At 42.5% G+C, this 14,530-nt stretch overlaps 1 protein-coding gene across 2 annotated transcripts in view; it reads left to right on the top strand.

The window, feature by feature from the left end:
* The window catches only part of ULK4 (unc-51 like kinase 4), a 1,615,551-nt gene that overhangs the window by 127,832 nt on the left and 1,473,189 nt on the right, over window positions 1–14,530 (top strand). For both annotated transcript variants that reach the window (XM_069211486.1, XM_069211487.1), the window contains exon 5: window positions 10,045–10,207. In XM_069211486.1, coding sequence (XP_069067587.1) covers window positions 10,045–10,207 — 163 coding nt within the window. The remainder of the gene's footprint in view (window positions 1–10,044; window positions 10,208–14,530) is intronic.

Raw genomic sequence — 14,530 nt, 5'->3', positions numbered from 1 at the left:
TATAAACTACTATTCCAATTCTGGTTTTCGCAACAGTTGGGAAGGTGTTAGACGTAAAAATCCAACACCAGTGCAACAAAGCGCCTCCTAAGGCTAATCATTGTTACGACTTAAGTGGTGAAGTAATGTGTGGTAATGTTGCGTTGTAAATGCAGGTCATTGTTGGGACTGTGGCGTAAAGAATGTTTCCCCTAGAACTCTGACAGCATAAAGATAAGAGTGTTGTCAGCAAGTGGTCCCTTAACACAAATTAACCATTTGGTGGGGCCGATGGGTGTTCAGGAACTTCTGCCAGAGCAAGGGGTTACTTTCATACTTCTTACTTTGGCTTGGAGATGCCAGATTTAGCTGTTAGGAAATGCTATCATCCATTCCCAGGGCCACCCCGGATTTTTTTTGTCCAAGTCCCCAGTTTGAAGGGAAATAGTTCTTTCTCTGATAAAGGGGAGGACACCTTATCTCCAAAGGGGAGTATCTAGAGAAAGGACCAACACTCTTCCAGGGAAGGGTGGCAGAACCTATTATGGTTTAAGACTATTGAGATGTTTTGCAGTAAATTAAGAGCGGAGGTGCTGAAAAAGATGGTGTAGATACTGTGAAGATATAGCAAGGTGTAGGGTATTCACCAATCACTGGCTAGTGCACAGGTTAGGACTGGCACCTCACCATCACCTCCTCAGAACATTCCTGAACCTGGGAAGAAAGGTAACTGTGCCTGACTGCTGGCAGAAGATGACCCAAGCATTTCTGCCCCCTGCTGGTGCTTAAGGACTGGAACTGCGCTCCAAAGATCAAGTGGTTGGCCTCCTGTTGCTTGCAACATGGGGATACAAAAGCAGAACTTAGTACTCTTACAAAGCCCAGCAGACCCCGAGGACCGGACCACCTGGCTGGAGAGAGACCTGATGCCTAGAAGCATACCCTGAAGACTTGAGGACTGCAGGAGTAGCCGGAGGAACTTTCCCAGCTATTGGTAAAAAGTGGGGTAATTATTTTCACTTTCAGAGGATCAGGGCAAGATGCTGTAGATATTGTGAAGAAATAGCCAGGATAAGGAGAGCGCATCATTGTTGGGCATGAAAAGAAAACTCTGTAGAAATAAACAGCATAGAGCAGTGCTTTATGCTCAGAGAAAACTGCTTAAACGTGTGTCTGAGTGTGCAGATCATTTAAACATTATGAGCCTGAGCTTGCTAAATCCAAACCTGGTGCAAACGCAGCATCTGGTTGTGGTCGGATCATTTTCCTGGCAGCGTACCCCTTAACCGACCTCGTACAGGAGGACGGTTCCCCTTTTCCTCCTGTCTAGTGGACACATCATTGAAGTCCTAAACCTCTGCTGCATTGTGGAACGTATTATGGAACCCATTTACCTTGTGGCCTATTAGCTCAGTCTCTGACTTATATTTACTTCTGTCCTGATGATGATCCCTCATGTACATGGGATTGAAATATCGTCGACAATTAGCTCAAGACCCATGTTAATTCTAATTTTGTGCCTGGGCAGTGTCTGCAGTTGATGATACTTGTATTGTGCACTTCACAAAATTGTATCAGTAAAGTTGGGGCAAAGAGCGCCTAGTGCACCTCACGGACAATTCACTAAATTTGCAATTGATTATGTTTTGTGGTCTGATTAACACAAAACAAAAACAATTTCTAAAGTGCACAGCTGCCTCTAAAGAGGCGCTCCAGCGCTAGCGGCCTAGGTCAAACAAGAACAGAGTTAGGTTGCAGAGTTGAAGAGAGAAGTCTTCAGTTTTTTTCTAAAACTTGATTCAGAAGGAGCAAGCCTGAGCTAGTAGGAAAGGCATTCCACAGACCAGCAGTGATGAAGGCAAATTATCTTTCTCCTATCCTTGTTTTGCGCACCTGAGGATTTTGAAGTAGCCTTTGGCAGCTAGATCTGAGGGAATGGGATTGGCAGTAGTCTTTAATTCTTCTTCTTAGATATGCAGGTCCTCTAAGCTGAAAAGCTCTAAAAGCTAAGGGTAGCACCTTAAATAGGGTCTGCTTCACCACGGAGAGCCAGTGAAATTGAGGGAGATCAGGTGTTATTGATTGCGAGACGGGAATTTTCAGGATCAATCTGGCTGTTGCATGTTGTGCGATCTGCAGACGACGCTGTAAGTCAGCAGGCAGACCCAAATAAAGACTACTCACTTAGTCTAATTTGGATGTCACTAAACCGTTAAAGATGGTTTTACGCGTGTCTTTCAGGACAAGGTAAATGATTCTTCATATAGAGTTAAGGGTGGTGAAGCAGGTGGCTGATACACTTTTTATTTGGGGAACAAAGGAAAGGTCAAAGTCAAAAATGACTCCAAGATTCCTGGCAGTTAGTTCTGGGGAAGGGGGAGTACCCATTTCCGAAGGCCACCAATTGCTTGTCTCAGGATAGCACCTAGTACTAAAAAAGAGAACATCAATTTGATCAGAGTTTAGCTTGAGGAAATTGTTGCTCATCCAATTGCCAACAGACTTTAGGCCCACTTTAAAAGAGTTAAGGACTGACATGTCTTTCTCCTGAAAAGATAGGGGTAGTTGGGTGTTGTTGTCGTAAGAAAACAACCTAAAATCCCACGTTTCAGCTAGGCTAACAAGCGACTCCAGATAAATGTTAAAAAGGGTGAGGCTTCTCACTTCTCCTAGGTAAGTCTTGGCTGCTCACCACAGCTACCACTAGAGAGCTCTGGCTATCTGGACCCTGTAACACTATATAATAAAGGTTGCCTGGTCCTAGCATAAGGTGTAACGCCATAGGTATCCACCACACAGTGGGCCAGCCTCCTACAGATGTGAGGTTGTTTTCTGACACCGTGGAAGTGCATTGCTGACATTCATGAAGCTAGCGAGAAGGGGATATGTAAACAACCTCCCCCTCTGCAAGAGGTAGATATAATGTGCTCTCAGATTTGTGTAAAGGGTCATGATATGAGAGAACAGGGACTACCTTGCCTCCTTTTTTTTAATTTTTTTGATAGAGTTTAGGGCAATCTATGAAGATTTTAAAATCTCAAGTTCCACAGTTTCAGTGCTTCCTTCCCCACATTTAAGACAAACTCCCACAGAGGAGATCACGAATTTTCATCTGATGAACTTTCCTGAAGTAAGCCCTTTATTAGCAAAGTTCACGTTAGGGTCACCTAAAAATACCTCACAGACAGCAAAGCTACAAACTTCAGCTCCAACCATCATTCCACCACTGCACGATTTTATCAACTCTTCATTGGCTGGTGGTTTGATTCCAGATCTGAAAAAATGCATTGTCACCCCCTTTTGAAGAAAGCAGATTTACACCAGATCTGATTCCAAATGTGAAAAAATGCATAGTCACCCCCTTTGGAAGAACGCTGATCTACACCACGTGGCCCTGAAAAATTACAGACCTATCAACCTATTCAATCTTTTTTTTCATCATTTTGGAACATCATCGAGCCATATGGCTTTCTAGTACCACTGAAATTCCAGGAGCCTTAAATTGGATACAAACAGGTGTCTTGCCAAAGTAATGGCACAGAGGAGGTGGTTCTGGCATCTCTTGTTGAGCTGAAATTCACCAAAGTCCACAGTCGTGTGATTGACCGGCTGCTGGGCCTCTCTGTAGCTTTCAGCAAAGTCAACAATCTCATTTTGCTCGACTGTCTAGCTGAGTTGCAGTGATTGGCTAGACCTTAGGTTGGTTTAAGTCATATCTTAATGGTGATGGCGCTAATGCTTTGGCCCTAGAATAGTGCAAGTTCTTTCTTAATGATGATGGTTCTCCTTCCCTTTTTATGTAAGGGGGATGTATTTGGCTTGTAGGGGCCCCATTCTGTTTAAAGTGTATATTCAGCCTTGGAGAATGCTGATTAGGCATTTCGGGTTCAAGGCCCTTTAATATTCTAAGGACATGCAACTGCTACTGAAATGTGAATATCTTTCCTCAGATAGCATTGGGTACCCCAGATACTGCAGTTCAGTAATGGATAGTCCTGAGTGTCTTAAAGCTCAATGGGTGATCCTCCTGCCCCTCCCTACCATAGTTCAACATCTCAGGGTCTGGTTTGACCAAGAACTCACTTCTGACTACCAGATTCAGAAAGTATGGCCATCTTGTCACAACATATTTGCCCTTTAAAGAAGGTAATGGCTTTTATCCTGGACAAGAAGCAAGGATTTGTGGTGAATGTTTTTAATTTTTATTTGTGCAGATGTTTACAGCACAAATATTGCCCAAAGGATTTAGAGCTGTTTACATATGTCCCACATTTGGTGCCAAAATCAATGGCTTCACTGGGTGTTTGACAGTGACCCATCTGACTTTGAGGGACCCTCACAGGCTTCAGCTTCTGACCTTGACCACTGAGCTCCAAAAAGAAGACTAAGTCCAGGTTAAAAAAAAATTGATGGTTCTACCTGCTTAGTATAGCCAATCCCTGCTACTTCACAATTGGCCTGCAGGTCAACTGCGAACTTCAAAAATTCATACATCCGCTTACCCCTATCTGATTTTAATCAGTTTTTGCTTAGCACATTAGTCTCTATCTTTTAATTGGTAATTAGAGTATTTTATAGTATTTATTGTGACTCCAGGATTGTTAGCACTGCTTGAATTGAACACACATTTCTTTGGGGACTTGCCTGCTGCTTATGCCACAGCTACTAGCGGTTGAGAAGGGTTTCACAGAGCCCACATTCTGACAGCTGATAACTGATAACTGATTGTTTTACTTTTCACTAAAGACTGAGCTGAAACACTCATGCACTGACAAAAATCTCTGGATGCGCTTTTTAGTCCAAAGAAGGCATTTATTATTTCACTACGTAAGGTTCCCAAAAGGAGATTAGCATGTTGAAAGCACATGTTTAAAAATGGTCACAGCAATGAAATGAAAACATACACAAATGATTCTCCACTGCAATAGACACAGCAAATATATGTATCTATATTATAATGCAAAGCAAATAATGAATTTAAAAGTATGCATCACCATGAGGCAAGGGCAAAACTCCTTCATCTCTCTCCTATCAGCATCAAATCGCCAGATCCTAGAATCGAGGAGAGAGAGATCAATTATCCTCACGGTAAGGATGAAACACTACAAGTCCTGGATGCGCCTGAGATCTGCTCTGTCCCCGGTCCATCTGGCTTCGGCTTCATAAACTTTAAACAAACAAGAGAGGAAAGTTCCAGACTTCTCTCTCCCTGCAGAAGTTTAGTTATTCAAAAAATGCTTTTGGCTAGCTTTGAAAATAACACGTCGGGATGTGGCCACAATCCCAAGGTGCCAACCCAAAACAAAGCCGTTCCCTGCCGTCTGAGTACATTCTTATCACCAAAGCCTTTGGTGGCCAAAGGTACGAAAACAAGACTGATTGCACATTGTACAACATGGAAAATCACTTGTAGCTTTTAACGTGACAATGAAGCTAAGGCTAAGCTAACTACAAAATGGAGTCTGTAACTGGTGACCACTAATGTGACAGTGGACATCTAAGCCGAGCGGGGTCATCAGCTTGCTGGCAGGAGAAAGATGAAGCACCAGACAGGCCCTACGGTGATGCATTTTTATTAATGATTTGCTTTGCATTGTATATGAATATATATAGATATATCAATATAAGTGTTTGTATCTTTTTATGTATATGTTTGCTGTTTATAGATTGAAGATTCTTTGTACATGGTCTTACTTCATTGTTGCACATTTCAAAAGTACACTTTTGGCAATACAGGCCTTCTTTCACGAGCCCTGCAAAAAGATAAAATAAATGTCTTCTTCAGATTAAGAAGTGCATTCCAGAGAATCTTTTTGACTCTTTTCCGTGTGTGTATTTTGGCTCAGTCAGCAGTAAAGCAAAACAAACCCAGAGAATTGCTCAAATGGAGGAGCTCTTTGGATCAGATGTTGATATGTTAGAAGTGCCAAGCATAGGTTATTGGTGCATAGAATAAGATGATTTGGAGACTGACAACCTCATTCTTTTTTTTTTCACATCAATGCTGGACTTTACCAAGACCTCCAAAATGCTAATGGTCTGATATTCCTCCAGAAGGCGAGATGCCCTCTTGTTCTGGCTCTCAGTCGAGGAAGTCTGTTCATATACCTCAGGAGTAAGGAAGGCAGTTGAGGCGCTTGACTTGCTCTTACTGACTGCAGTCAAAAATTCAACATTCTGTCTGAAATTCTACAGCTGCCTTCGGAGGTCCTGAAGCCTCTTTTGCCATTCAACAAACCCTGATTGGCTGCCAGGGAGAAGCCCTTTTTGGACCTGATAACTCCAGACTGATCACACAACATAACTAGTTTGCACCTTCTGATGCCAACACATTTTCAACACAACCTTATCCTGAGACCACATGTCACAGCTTACAAAGATGGGCATGTTATCTATAGACTGAGCATTGTATCATAACGTTGGACTGTATATTGGTATTTTCTCTCTCTCTCCTCCTCCCCCACCTCCTCCCAACATCCCACATACCTCTGCTTCCCTGCTGTATACCTTGGTGTCCTAATCATCCCTACCTACAGAAATAGCAGGTTATCTAAAGTATGTGCATTGTATTATAACATATGTTTGTATTTTAGGATATCTTCTCCCTCTGCGCCCAACCTCATTGAACACTAATAGAGGGTTTACTAAAACATGCTCAGTTGAGGAATGGCATCACCAGTGGACATATGATGTGCAAAACTGCTTAGTCCCACAAACCTCATTCAAGGTTAAAACGTTTTATGTTAAGTTTTGAACATAGATTTTTATAAGCATTTCACATGGCAAAAAGAATGAGACAAGGAGTCGAAATTTACATTGTAATGCTAATCATATCTACACCAGCTAATATGAAGTCTTGATCACAAAAAATAAAGGGGCAGGAGCACAACCAGATGGGGTAAAGCCTAGGATCTAGAGAAGCTCTGCTGTTGTGACTTGCCCTTGCGGAGCAAGCTAGCCCCTAACCAAGTAAATGAAGAGCAGAGCCCATAGGACAAAAGTCTTTATGGTGTATACCCTGCCAAACAGCTAAAACGATCTTGCAATTTTTCTGGCCACAATCAAACAATGTAAGTCTGTAAAATTGAAAAGACTGAGGATCCACAGGAAATATTCCAGGATGATGATTGTAAGGAGTCTTTATTCCACCGTTCAGCCTGTTCCATATTTGGCTTTGACGGAGCTTGTATATTTCTCCATTTCGATGCCAAGAGAGACATTGTTGTTTTTTCTCTTCACTATTGGGCATAGTGTGATATCTCATTGGGAGAGACTAGTCTGCATTATTTTGAGAGTATTTAAAACATTTCTGTGCCACTTAAGACTCCAATGATATCACATTTTTACATTGTTGGCATTATAATATTTCTAAATTTCATATCTAACTAGTTATCCTGGACCCCACTGCGTGTCCCTGCCAGTCAAAAATCACAAACGCAAGTGATTGATTTGGAGATAAATGTCCATGTTCATTCAATTTGGTATCCCAAGGAATGTACATTTACTTTCCAGCCCAACTCCTACAGCAATATCATCCTCTCCTGACCATTGACTTAAGGACCAGCTATGACAGTAACTAGACTCATTAAACTGGACAGTAAGACTCATAAGGATTTCTTTGGCACACCTAGTCCCATTCCTTTAACCTGTTCATTTTGAGTAATGGATTTTTGGGTGACTAAGTTTTAAATCATAGCTAGTCCAGCTAGTACATAGTTAGTACAGTGGAAGCACCTTGACTTTGCCTTGCACCTTGAAATAGCGTCTCTGAGAAACCAGAGCCAAAGGCAGATATTCAAAACATTTGTAGTAGCTTTCTGCATGGGCATTTGCCCCATTGACTATGATTTATCAACACTACAATATATAGTAAAGGCCAGTTCCTGAGGATTTACAAAGATAACTGACACCTCCCAAATTTTCCCCCATGGGTAAACATTGGTCATAGACCCACATGTTATTTGTAATAATATAGTGCTCTGTTAGGTAAATGATATAATTGTTTTTTGGTTCATGTCAGATAACACAACCCTCTAGATTGTAGTGGCATTCTTCTTATTAGCTGACATATTTTCCGTATGAAAATTAAACACAAAGTGATGGATGAAATGCTTGAAGTGATCTAATAATTAATGTTTTTGCTCTCACTACCCCAATGGATGGGAACTGTTGAGCTTAAGCATTCAATCCAACCCTGTTCAATGTTTTTTTCACTAATTGATTTTGTCATTCTCTCTTTGACTTTGAAATCTATTGTACAAGGCCTCACCATCTCATCCAGGCTACTTCTGACAAACAAAATGAACAACAGGAGTAACTTCAGAGAGGCCTTCCAAATAATCATGACATAATAAGGCAACAAATCACTGGATGGTGCTTTATGTGTTTCAGGTCTTTGCAGAGCAAACAGAAGTCACCTTCTCTTCAACACTTAGTAAGAGGATGGCCTCTGCTAACCCGCTAGCTAAAATTAGTTTTTTCTTTAATGACATAAGGAGAGAAGGTCAGTAACCTGGAATTTTTAGGTCTGGCCTGCCAGACAGCACAAACTGCCTGGTTTGAAAGACCTGATGTTGGCTTACCAAAAATGTACAGGGGATTACAGCCCACATTCTACTTGGCATTAATTGGTTGTATTGTCACCCTCATTAGCTTACCTCTTATTTGATGGCTTTCCGTATCCCCTCTTGTCCATCTTGTGTTTGTCCCACCCCTGGAGTATAGCCTGTTTACCATCCCTTTTATGGGCTGACTTGTATCCTTCCACTGTTCAGTATTAGGGAACTTTTTTTCTTTTTTATTTAAGCATCCAATGTAAGTGCATGTGTTTTCCAACTCTCTCCTCTGGGTGCTTGCCCAAGATTATAATCGATCATATTGCTCCCTTTCTCTGTTATGCACTGCTCCACTCCCTGTATCGCCCTCTCCATCGCGTGCTTCTTGGCACCCCCTTGTTGCGCTGACCAGTATTTGTTTTTCCATTCCGACTGTGTTGCTCTTACCCTTATGTGCTGCTTGCTATTTTGTGTGCTTCTTCCTTGTGTTCTGTGTTTCCTTTGCCCTAGTGCATGGCTTTTGCCCTCCTCTCCCAACCCACTCCTCCCTCCTCACCCCATCCTCCAACCCTCCCACCTGCTTCTTCACTGCTGACCCCAAAGCTACAGTTACTCTTTCGCCTTAAAAAATCTTTTGTTTCGCTTACCAAGCCAGTAAATAAAAAATCAAAGTAAATATTGCCTGCGTCGTTGAGCTGGCATGTGCAAATTTCATCACATGTGTGCACCAGAGGTATGACGTGACCACCTACAGCCATCATGTCATTGCTACCTTTTTTCCCTCGCTATACTCCATCACCAAAAGGCATTGACAAACCCAATAAGTCCCAAAGACGAGACCTCTTAGTTTTGCAAATGCTTGTTATTAGTTCAAAAACTGGACTTAAAGGTAATTGTTTTAATGTAACAAAAGTGATTGGGGCATTTTTGAAACTCTACAACTGACTTTTGAAATACACTACACCAAGACCTAAAAAGAAGCTGATGGGTCAACTCCAGAGCACGCAGAATATGGGTGTTCATTTGATTGTGGATCTCGCTCTGGAGCTGAAGAAGAGAGATCTTGTGGCTGGAGGAAGGTGATCTCTGCACTGGCTTCAACTGCAGTCAGTGAAGTAGGCACTTGATCCAACCTCAGTATAGACTTGCCACTAAAGGGGGGGTGGAAAGCCTGGAATTCCATGCCCATTGAAAATGGGAAATTGAAATACAGAACATGATAGAAGGGATCTGCTCAAAATAAATTTGGGTAAATGTTAGGTTATGTGGCCCTAATGCTGGTGGACTACAGTGCTTTAGAGATGTCCTCACATAGTCACTCTAAAAATGTCCTCAATAAAAATCCTGAACACACAAATCCATCTTGCATCCAAAATATTTTGATTTAGGAAAATACTCTTTCCTGTTGTGTGCCAATGAATAAAAACTACAACGTTGAATGTATTGAGGTCTTTGTGTAAGCAGAACTGTTTTTCAAATTCATACTTAATACTTGTTTTCATATCTGCAGATATTGTTGGATGGACCTGGTACCTTAAAATTTAGCAATTTCAGCTTGGCAAGAGCAGAAGGTGAAAACTTAGAAGAGTTCTTTGCTTTGGTTGGATCAGAAGAGAGTGCAAGTGATGGTGGTGAAAACACCCCAAGAAGAAATTTAAAAAACCGAGTTAAAGGTATTCCATTTTGTAATGTCCTGTTATATTAAGTTTATATGAAACTAGTTGTGATAAACAAGTTTATATAAAAAAAAAAAAAACTTTGACATTAAAAGTGATTTTGAAACCCAAGGATTGTTGTTAGCTTGTAAAATGTCTGATATGCCACAAATTGAACATAAAGAGGCTGCTGATGGTTACGAGATGCACGAAGACGCAAGAGGAGGAGTGCAGTGTGGGACCGCGTCAGAGTAGAGGAAACACTGTACTGTGAAGAAGCAGTGAGTAGTGTGGTGCAGGGGCTCAGTGGTCCAGTGGGGTCTTTGGCCTTACAGCTTACAGCCCTCGCACACGCAGATGTATGTTTACAGACTGTGAGCCCCATTTCAAGAGCCCTGTTACAAGAGTTATAAGAGAATGTAGTGGCCCCACTCTCTCCCGCCCCACCCTCTTCACTCCAACTCTGATCAATTTAGCTGCCCCATACTTGGATTCAGCCGGCAGTTGTGGCATTTTGTAGCAGCAGCCGTTACTGTGAGGATCACTGTGTTGTGTCAGAGGTATGTTGGTGGAATTTGGGATATATTTCATTGCACCTCTGGGGGCTCACATTTGGAGGTGTTCTGAAGGCATCTGGAGGTGCTGTAAATGTCTAAGAATCTGCATAGGAATCTGTATAAGGGGTTAAGTTAGAGTGAAGAGGGCGCGGCAGTGCCGCTCTGCAATGTTGAGGGTTGTGGTGGGCAGAAGCAGCCTGCCTAGGTGTAGGTGCAACTTGCACTCTGTGGCCTTATCCCGCTCTCTTATCTGCCACCCCTCTCTTTTTTAATTCTCTTGCTCCTTGCCTCTTGCACCTTGCTCAAGGACTTTCTTTTTTTTTTGACCTGCACATTGGATACACTGGAAATCAGCCCGAAATTATCTAAAGGCTAGGAAAAGCGAGGAGCTCTCAGATGACAAGTTGAAGGAAAAAGTGGGAGCTGTGTTGATCTGCTGGCCCTCGGAGGTCACAAAGGCTCATTGAAGCAGCCAGGGTGCATGTGCCACGATCTTGCTGTGCATTTTGTGCCCTTCTCTTTCACCTTCCCCTATTGTGTGTGGGGTGCTTGGTCTACTGGTGCTAGGTGAGCTCTTTGGCTCTGGCCCGCCCCTTGCTAGAGGGCCCTTTCCCTCACGCTGCAGAAGCAGGGTGAGTTGGGTTGGATTGAGGTGCTGCAGCGAGGGGGTTAGGCAGTGTGCACTTAATGGCATAGGCTTGACTTGGTGCACGTGGGGTAGGGTATAGTGCAGTGATTGAGGTGGCGTTCGCTTGGAGGGGGTTCGCTGGCGGTCCAGTTGCTGCTTGTGAGGAACAGCTAGAATTTGGAGCCCACTGGAAGATAGCAGATTGAAGTTGGGTGAATCCTTGCTATTATTTATGATTTTACATTCACAGCTGCATTTACAATAGTCTTGAATTATATCTGCTTCGATCTAGCAGCTGAAATCCTAGTCAAAGTGTCCTTCAGGAAAGTTCTGAAAGTCTGTCAAAACGACACGTTGAAGATCACGCTCTGGCCGTCTGATTGACGCATCTACATCTTTTCGCAGTAACCTCTTGAAATTAAAGAAGTCCATTTGTTGAAGGAAGTCCCATTTGAAGTCTCATCCATCAATTTTGAGCTTCTTCACAATGAGTGGTAACTAAGAAGGAAAGGAATTGTTGGCCACTGGAATGGACAAAACCTTTGATGAAATTGTAAGTTCTTCATTGGTAAATAAGGTCTCTTCCTGCCAGGAAACTCAAGTTAAGTTTGTCCTGTGACTCTCCCCGTGCAGTGGAAGTAGGTGAAGCAGTTGCAACAGGGGAAAATCAGGATGGATTTTGTGGATGCTAAAATTTTGGATTCCACTTCGAAAAGCCTTACTGACCTGCACTCTGGAAGCAGTTTGTATAATACTCAGAGTCCTGGTTTTAGTACCGTTCAGGTGGATTATTTGGACTCCTGTCGCGGGCAAGATGATTCGCCAGCGTTAACACTTGCCCCAAACATGGAAAACTCTAATGGGTCCCTTTGCGACAAGCGTAGTGGGGCTCCAGGTGTACCAGAGGACTTTACTTTGCAAACGTTGATGTCCTTAACGATGAGAACTTGCAGAGGGAGGCTTGTTTGGTATCATCTGCTGATTCTGGTGTGAGCCAGATTTTGACATGTATGCCTAGTTGCCCATCTTTGCCTGGTCTGTATAGTAGTACACCCTATCGGAGGACTTCTTCATTGATCTCAGTGAATTAAATGAATGGTGATTCATTAATCTTGAGGGGAAAGAGTTAGGTAGGGAAAACGCTCTATCTGAAATTATTTTTTGCTTAGAAAAATGGCTTATTTTCCATTTTAGCGTTATTGGAAAGATCGCCAATCCTTATGGGGTTTCAGCACCTTACCTCCCCTGGTTTATGTTCAGTCCAGAGATCACAGTCAAGAGAGGTGAAGTTGCAGGCCACTCAGGCTAATTCAGTGGTTAATGGTGGGCTAAAAGACTTTGGTATCCAGGTGGGCAGGCCTAGTTTGTCAAGGTTTTTTCCTTCTCGGGGGAATTAAATGGAGAACAATGTGTTTTCCTTAGAATACTTATTTCAGGGATTTAACAAGGATGAGCAGGGGGGTCCAAAAAAAAGGGGAAACTTCTACCTGTTTTTCCAAGATGTTTCCCCAGTTGTGCTTCTTCCTCTCATGCTCAACCTTCTGTTGTCCCTTCCAAAGTATCCTCTGTTGGGGATCCGTTGTGGGTGGGGCATACCGCTAGGGACCGCAATGAAAGATCTTCTTATGGGAGGTAGAAGAAAGAATTCCTAATTAGGAAACAGACCGGAAGTTGGTACAGCCTGATCAGTTAATATTATTGAAAAAGGTTCTCTCTGATGAGTCGATAAACCTTGAACTATTGAATGATGTATCCTCATTTTTAGGTTTGGCTACTGATTCAGTAGCTTCTTCCAACATATTATAGGTGCTGTACCCTAATATTTTTGTTCAGGCAAAGCGTTTTTCTCTCAATAATGGGGTGGTTACCCATGGCCCACAGGATGGTATGGCTGAGGTTTGTCAAAATGGTGGAGGGGGAGTCGGACGGTGAATTGTGGTCCTCAAGGGTCGGGTATGGAGCCCTGGGGCTCCCAAGCAGAAGTGCAGAATTCTGAGATGGCTGCACTGGTTTCCTCTTCAGGGGAAAGATTGCCTCAGCATGCACTCTAGTTAGTTTGGACTCTCATTGGGGAGGCTCAACCATTTTTTCCACCATCGTTGGGCCCCTCATTATGGGTCTGAGACGAGGCCTGGTAATTATTCAAAGGGTCTTGAAACAGGGTATTTTCTGACTGTATTGGATTTTGTCTCTTTGTTTGATCGTGAACTTCATTTTACATCTGTTATTAGAAATTGAGGCCCTTAGACTGGCAACAAGTAAAGACATTGAAAATGTCTACAGTAACCCCTCTGCCCCTTGCCCAAGTGAGAGGGTAACATTTAGTTCCAGGGTTGTTGTACTGCTGATCTTAGAGAATGTGGATTATTTTCAGAAAAGAGGGATCGATGCCCTTCCAACTAATGCGTCTAATTATGAAAGCCCTATCTCGGAGCCTCAGGATGTCCCAGTATATGTGATACAGAGAAGGGGTTCCTTAACCTAAAGGACAATACTATCTCGGTAGACAGAGGTCTGGGGAGGAGAGTAATAAGGGTTGTGAAAAAGGAAGATATAGGTGCCTGTGATCCGGTGGAGAACAATGAGTTATCTAGCTGAAGCAGCATAACTGGTACCTTGAATGGGGCTAAATACACTACAAAGCTGTCTGCCTTGAAGATGTAACTGTTTGGGTAAATTGGTTTTTCGGAATATAGCATACTTAGGTCTGACAAGTTTGAAAATGACTTTTTTAGTGCAGTTTAAGCCTCTTATCATTTGCCTTCAAGAAACCAAACCCTTCATAAAATGCAATGCTAGCGGAGAAATAGCTATCCTACCCTGCAGTGATTCTAATTGGAACTCAAAGGTATTTGTTCGGTCTTCAAAACTCTGCATCTGTCTAAAGCTAGCCTTGTCTAATGCTCAGGGTGGGTTATCATCTTTGTTGCTTGCAAATGTATATAATCCCCCTAGTGGTACCCTTGACATTCTTGTTGACTCTGTTTTCATTCATACGTACCTTTAGTCTCCTTGAGGATTGTTCTCTTGTCATTATTGTGAGGGACTTTAATGCTTAAGTCACCGACTCCACTTGTAGGATATTTGGTAATGCTGAAATGGATGAAATGTGGTGTATTCTAGAGCCAGTTTTACCTTTAAAAACGATTAGATAGT

The sequence above is a fragment of the Pleurodeles waltl genome, chromosome 10 (genome assembly GCF_031143425.1).
Source record: "Pleurodeles waltl isolate 20211129_DDA chromosome 10, aPleWal1.hap1.20221129, whole genome shotgun sequence".
Lineage (NCBI taxonomy): Eukaryota > Metazoa > Chordata > Amphibia > Caudata > Salamandridae > Pleurodeles > Pleurodeles waltl.
Note: the sequence above shows the minus strand (reverse complement) of the source record. Positions and strands in the feature narration are given on the sequence as shown.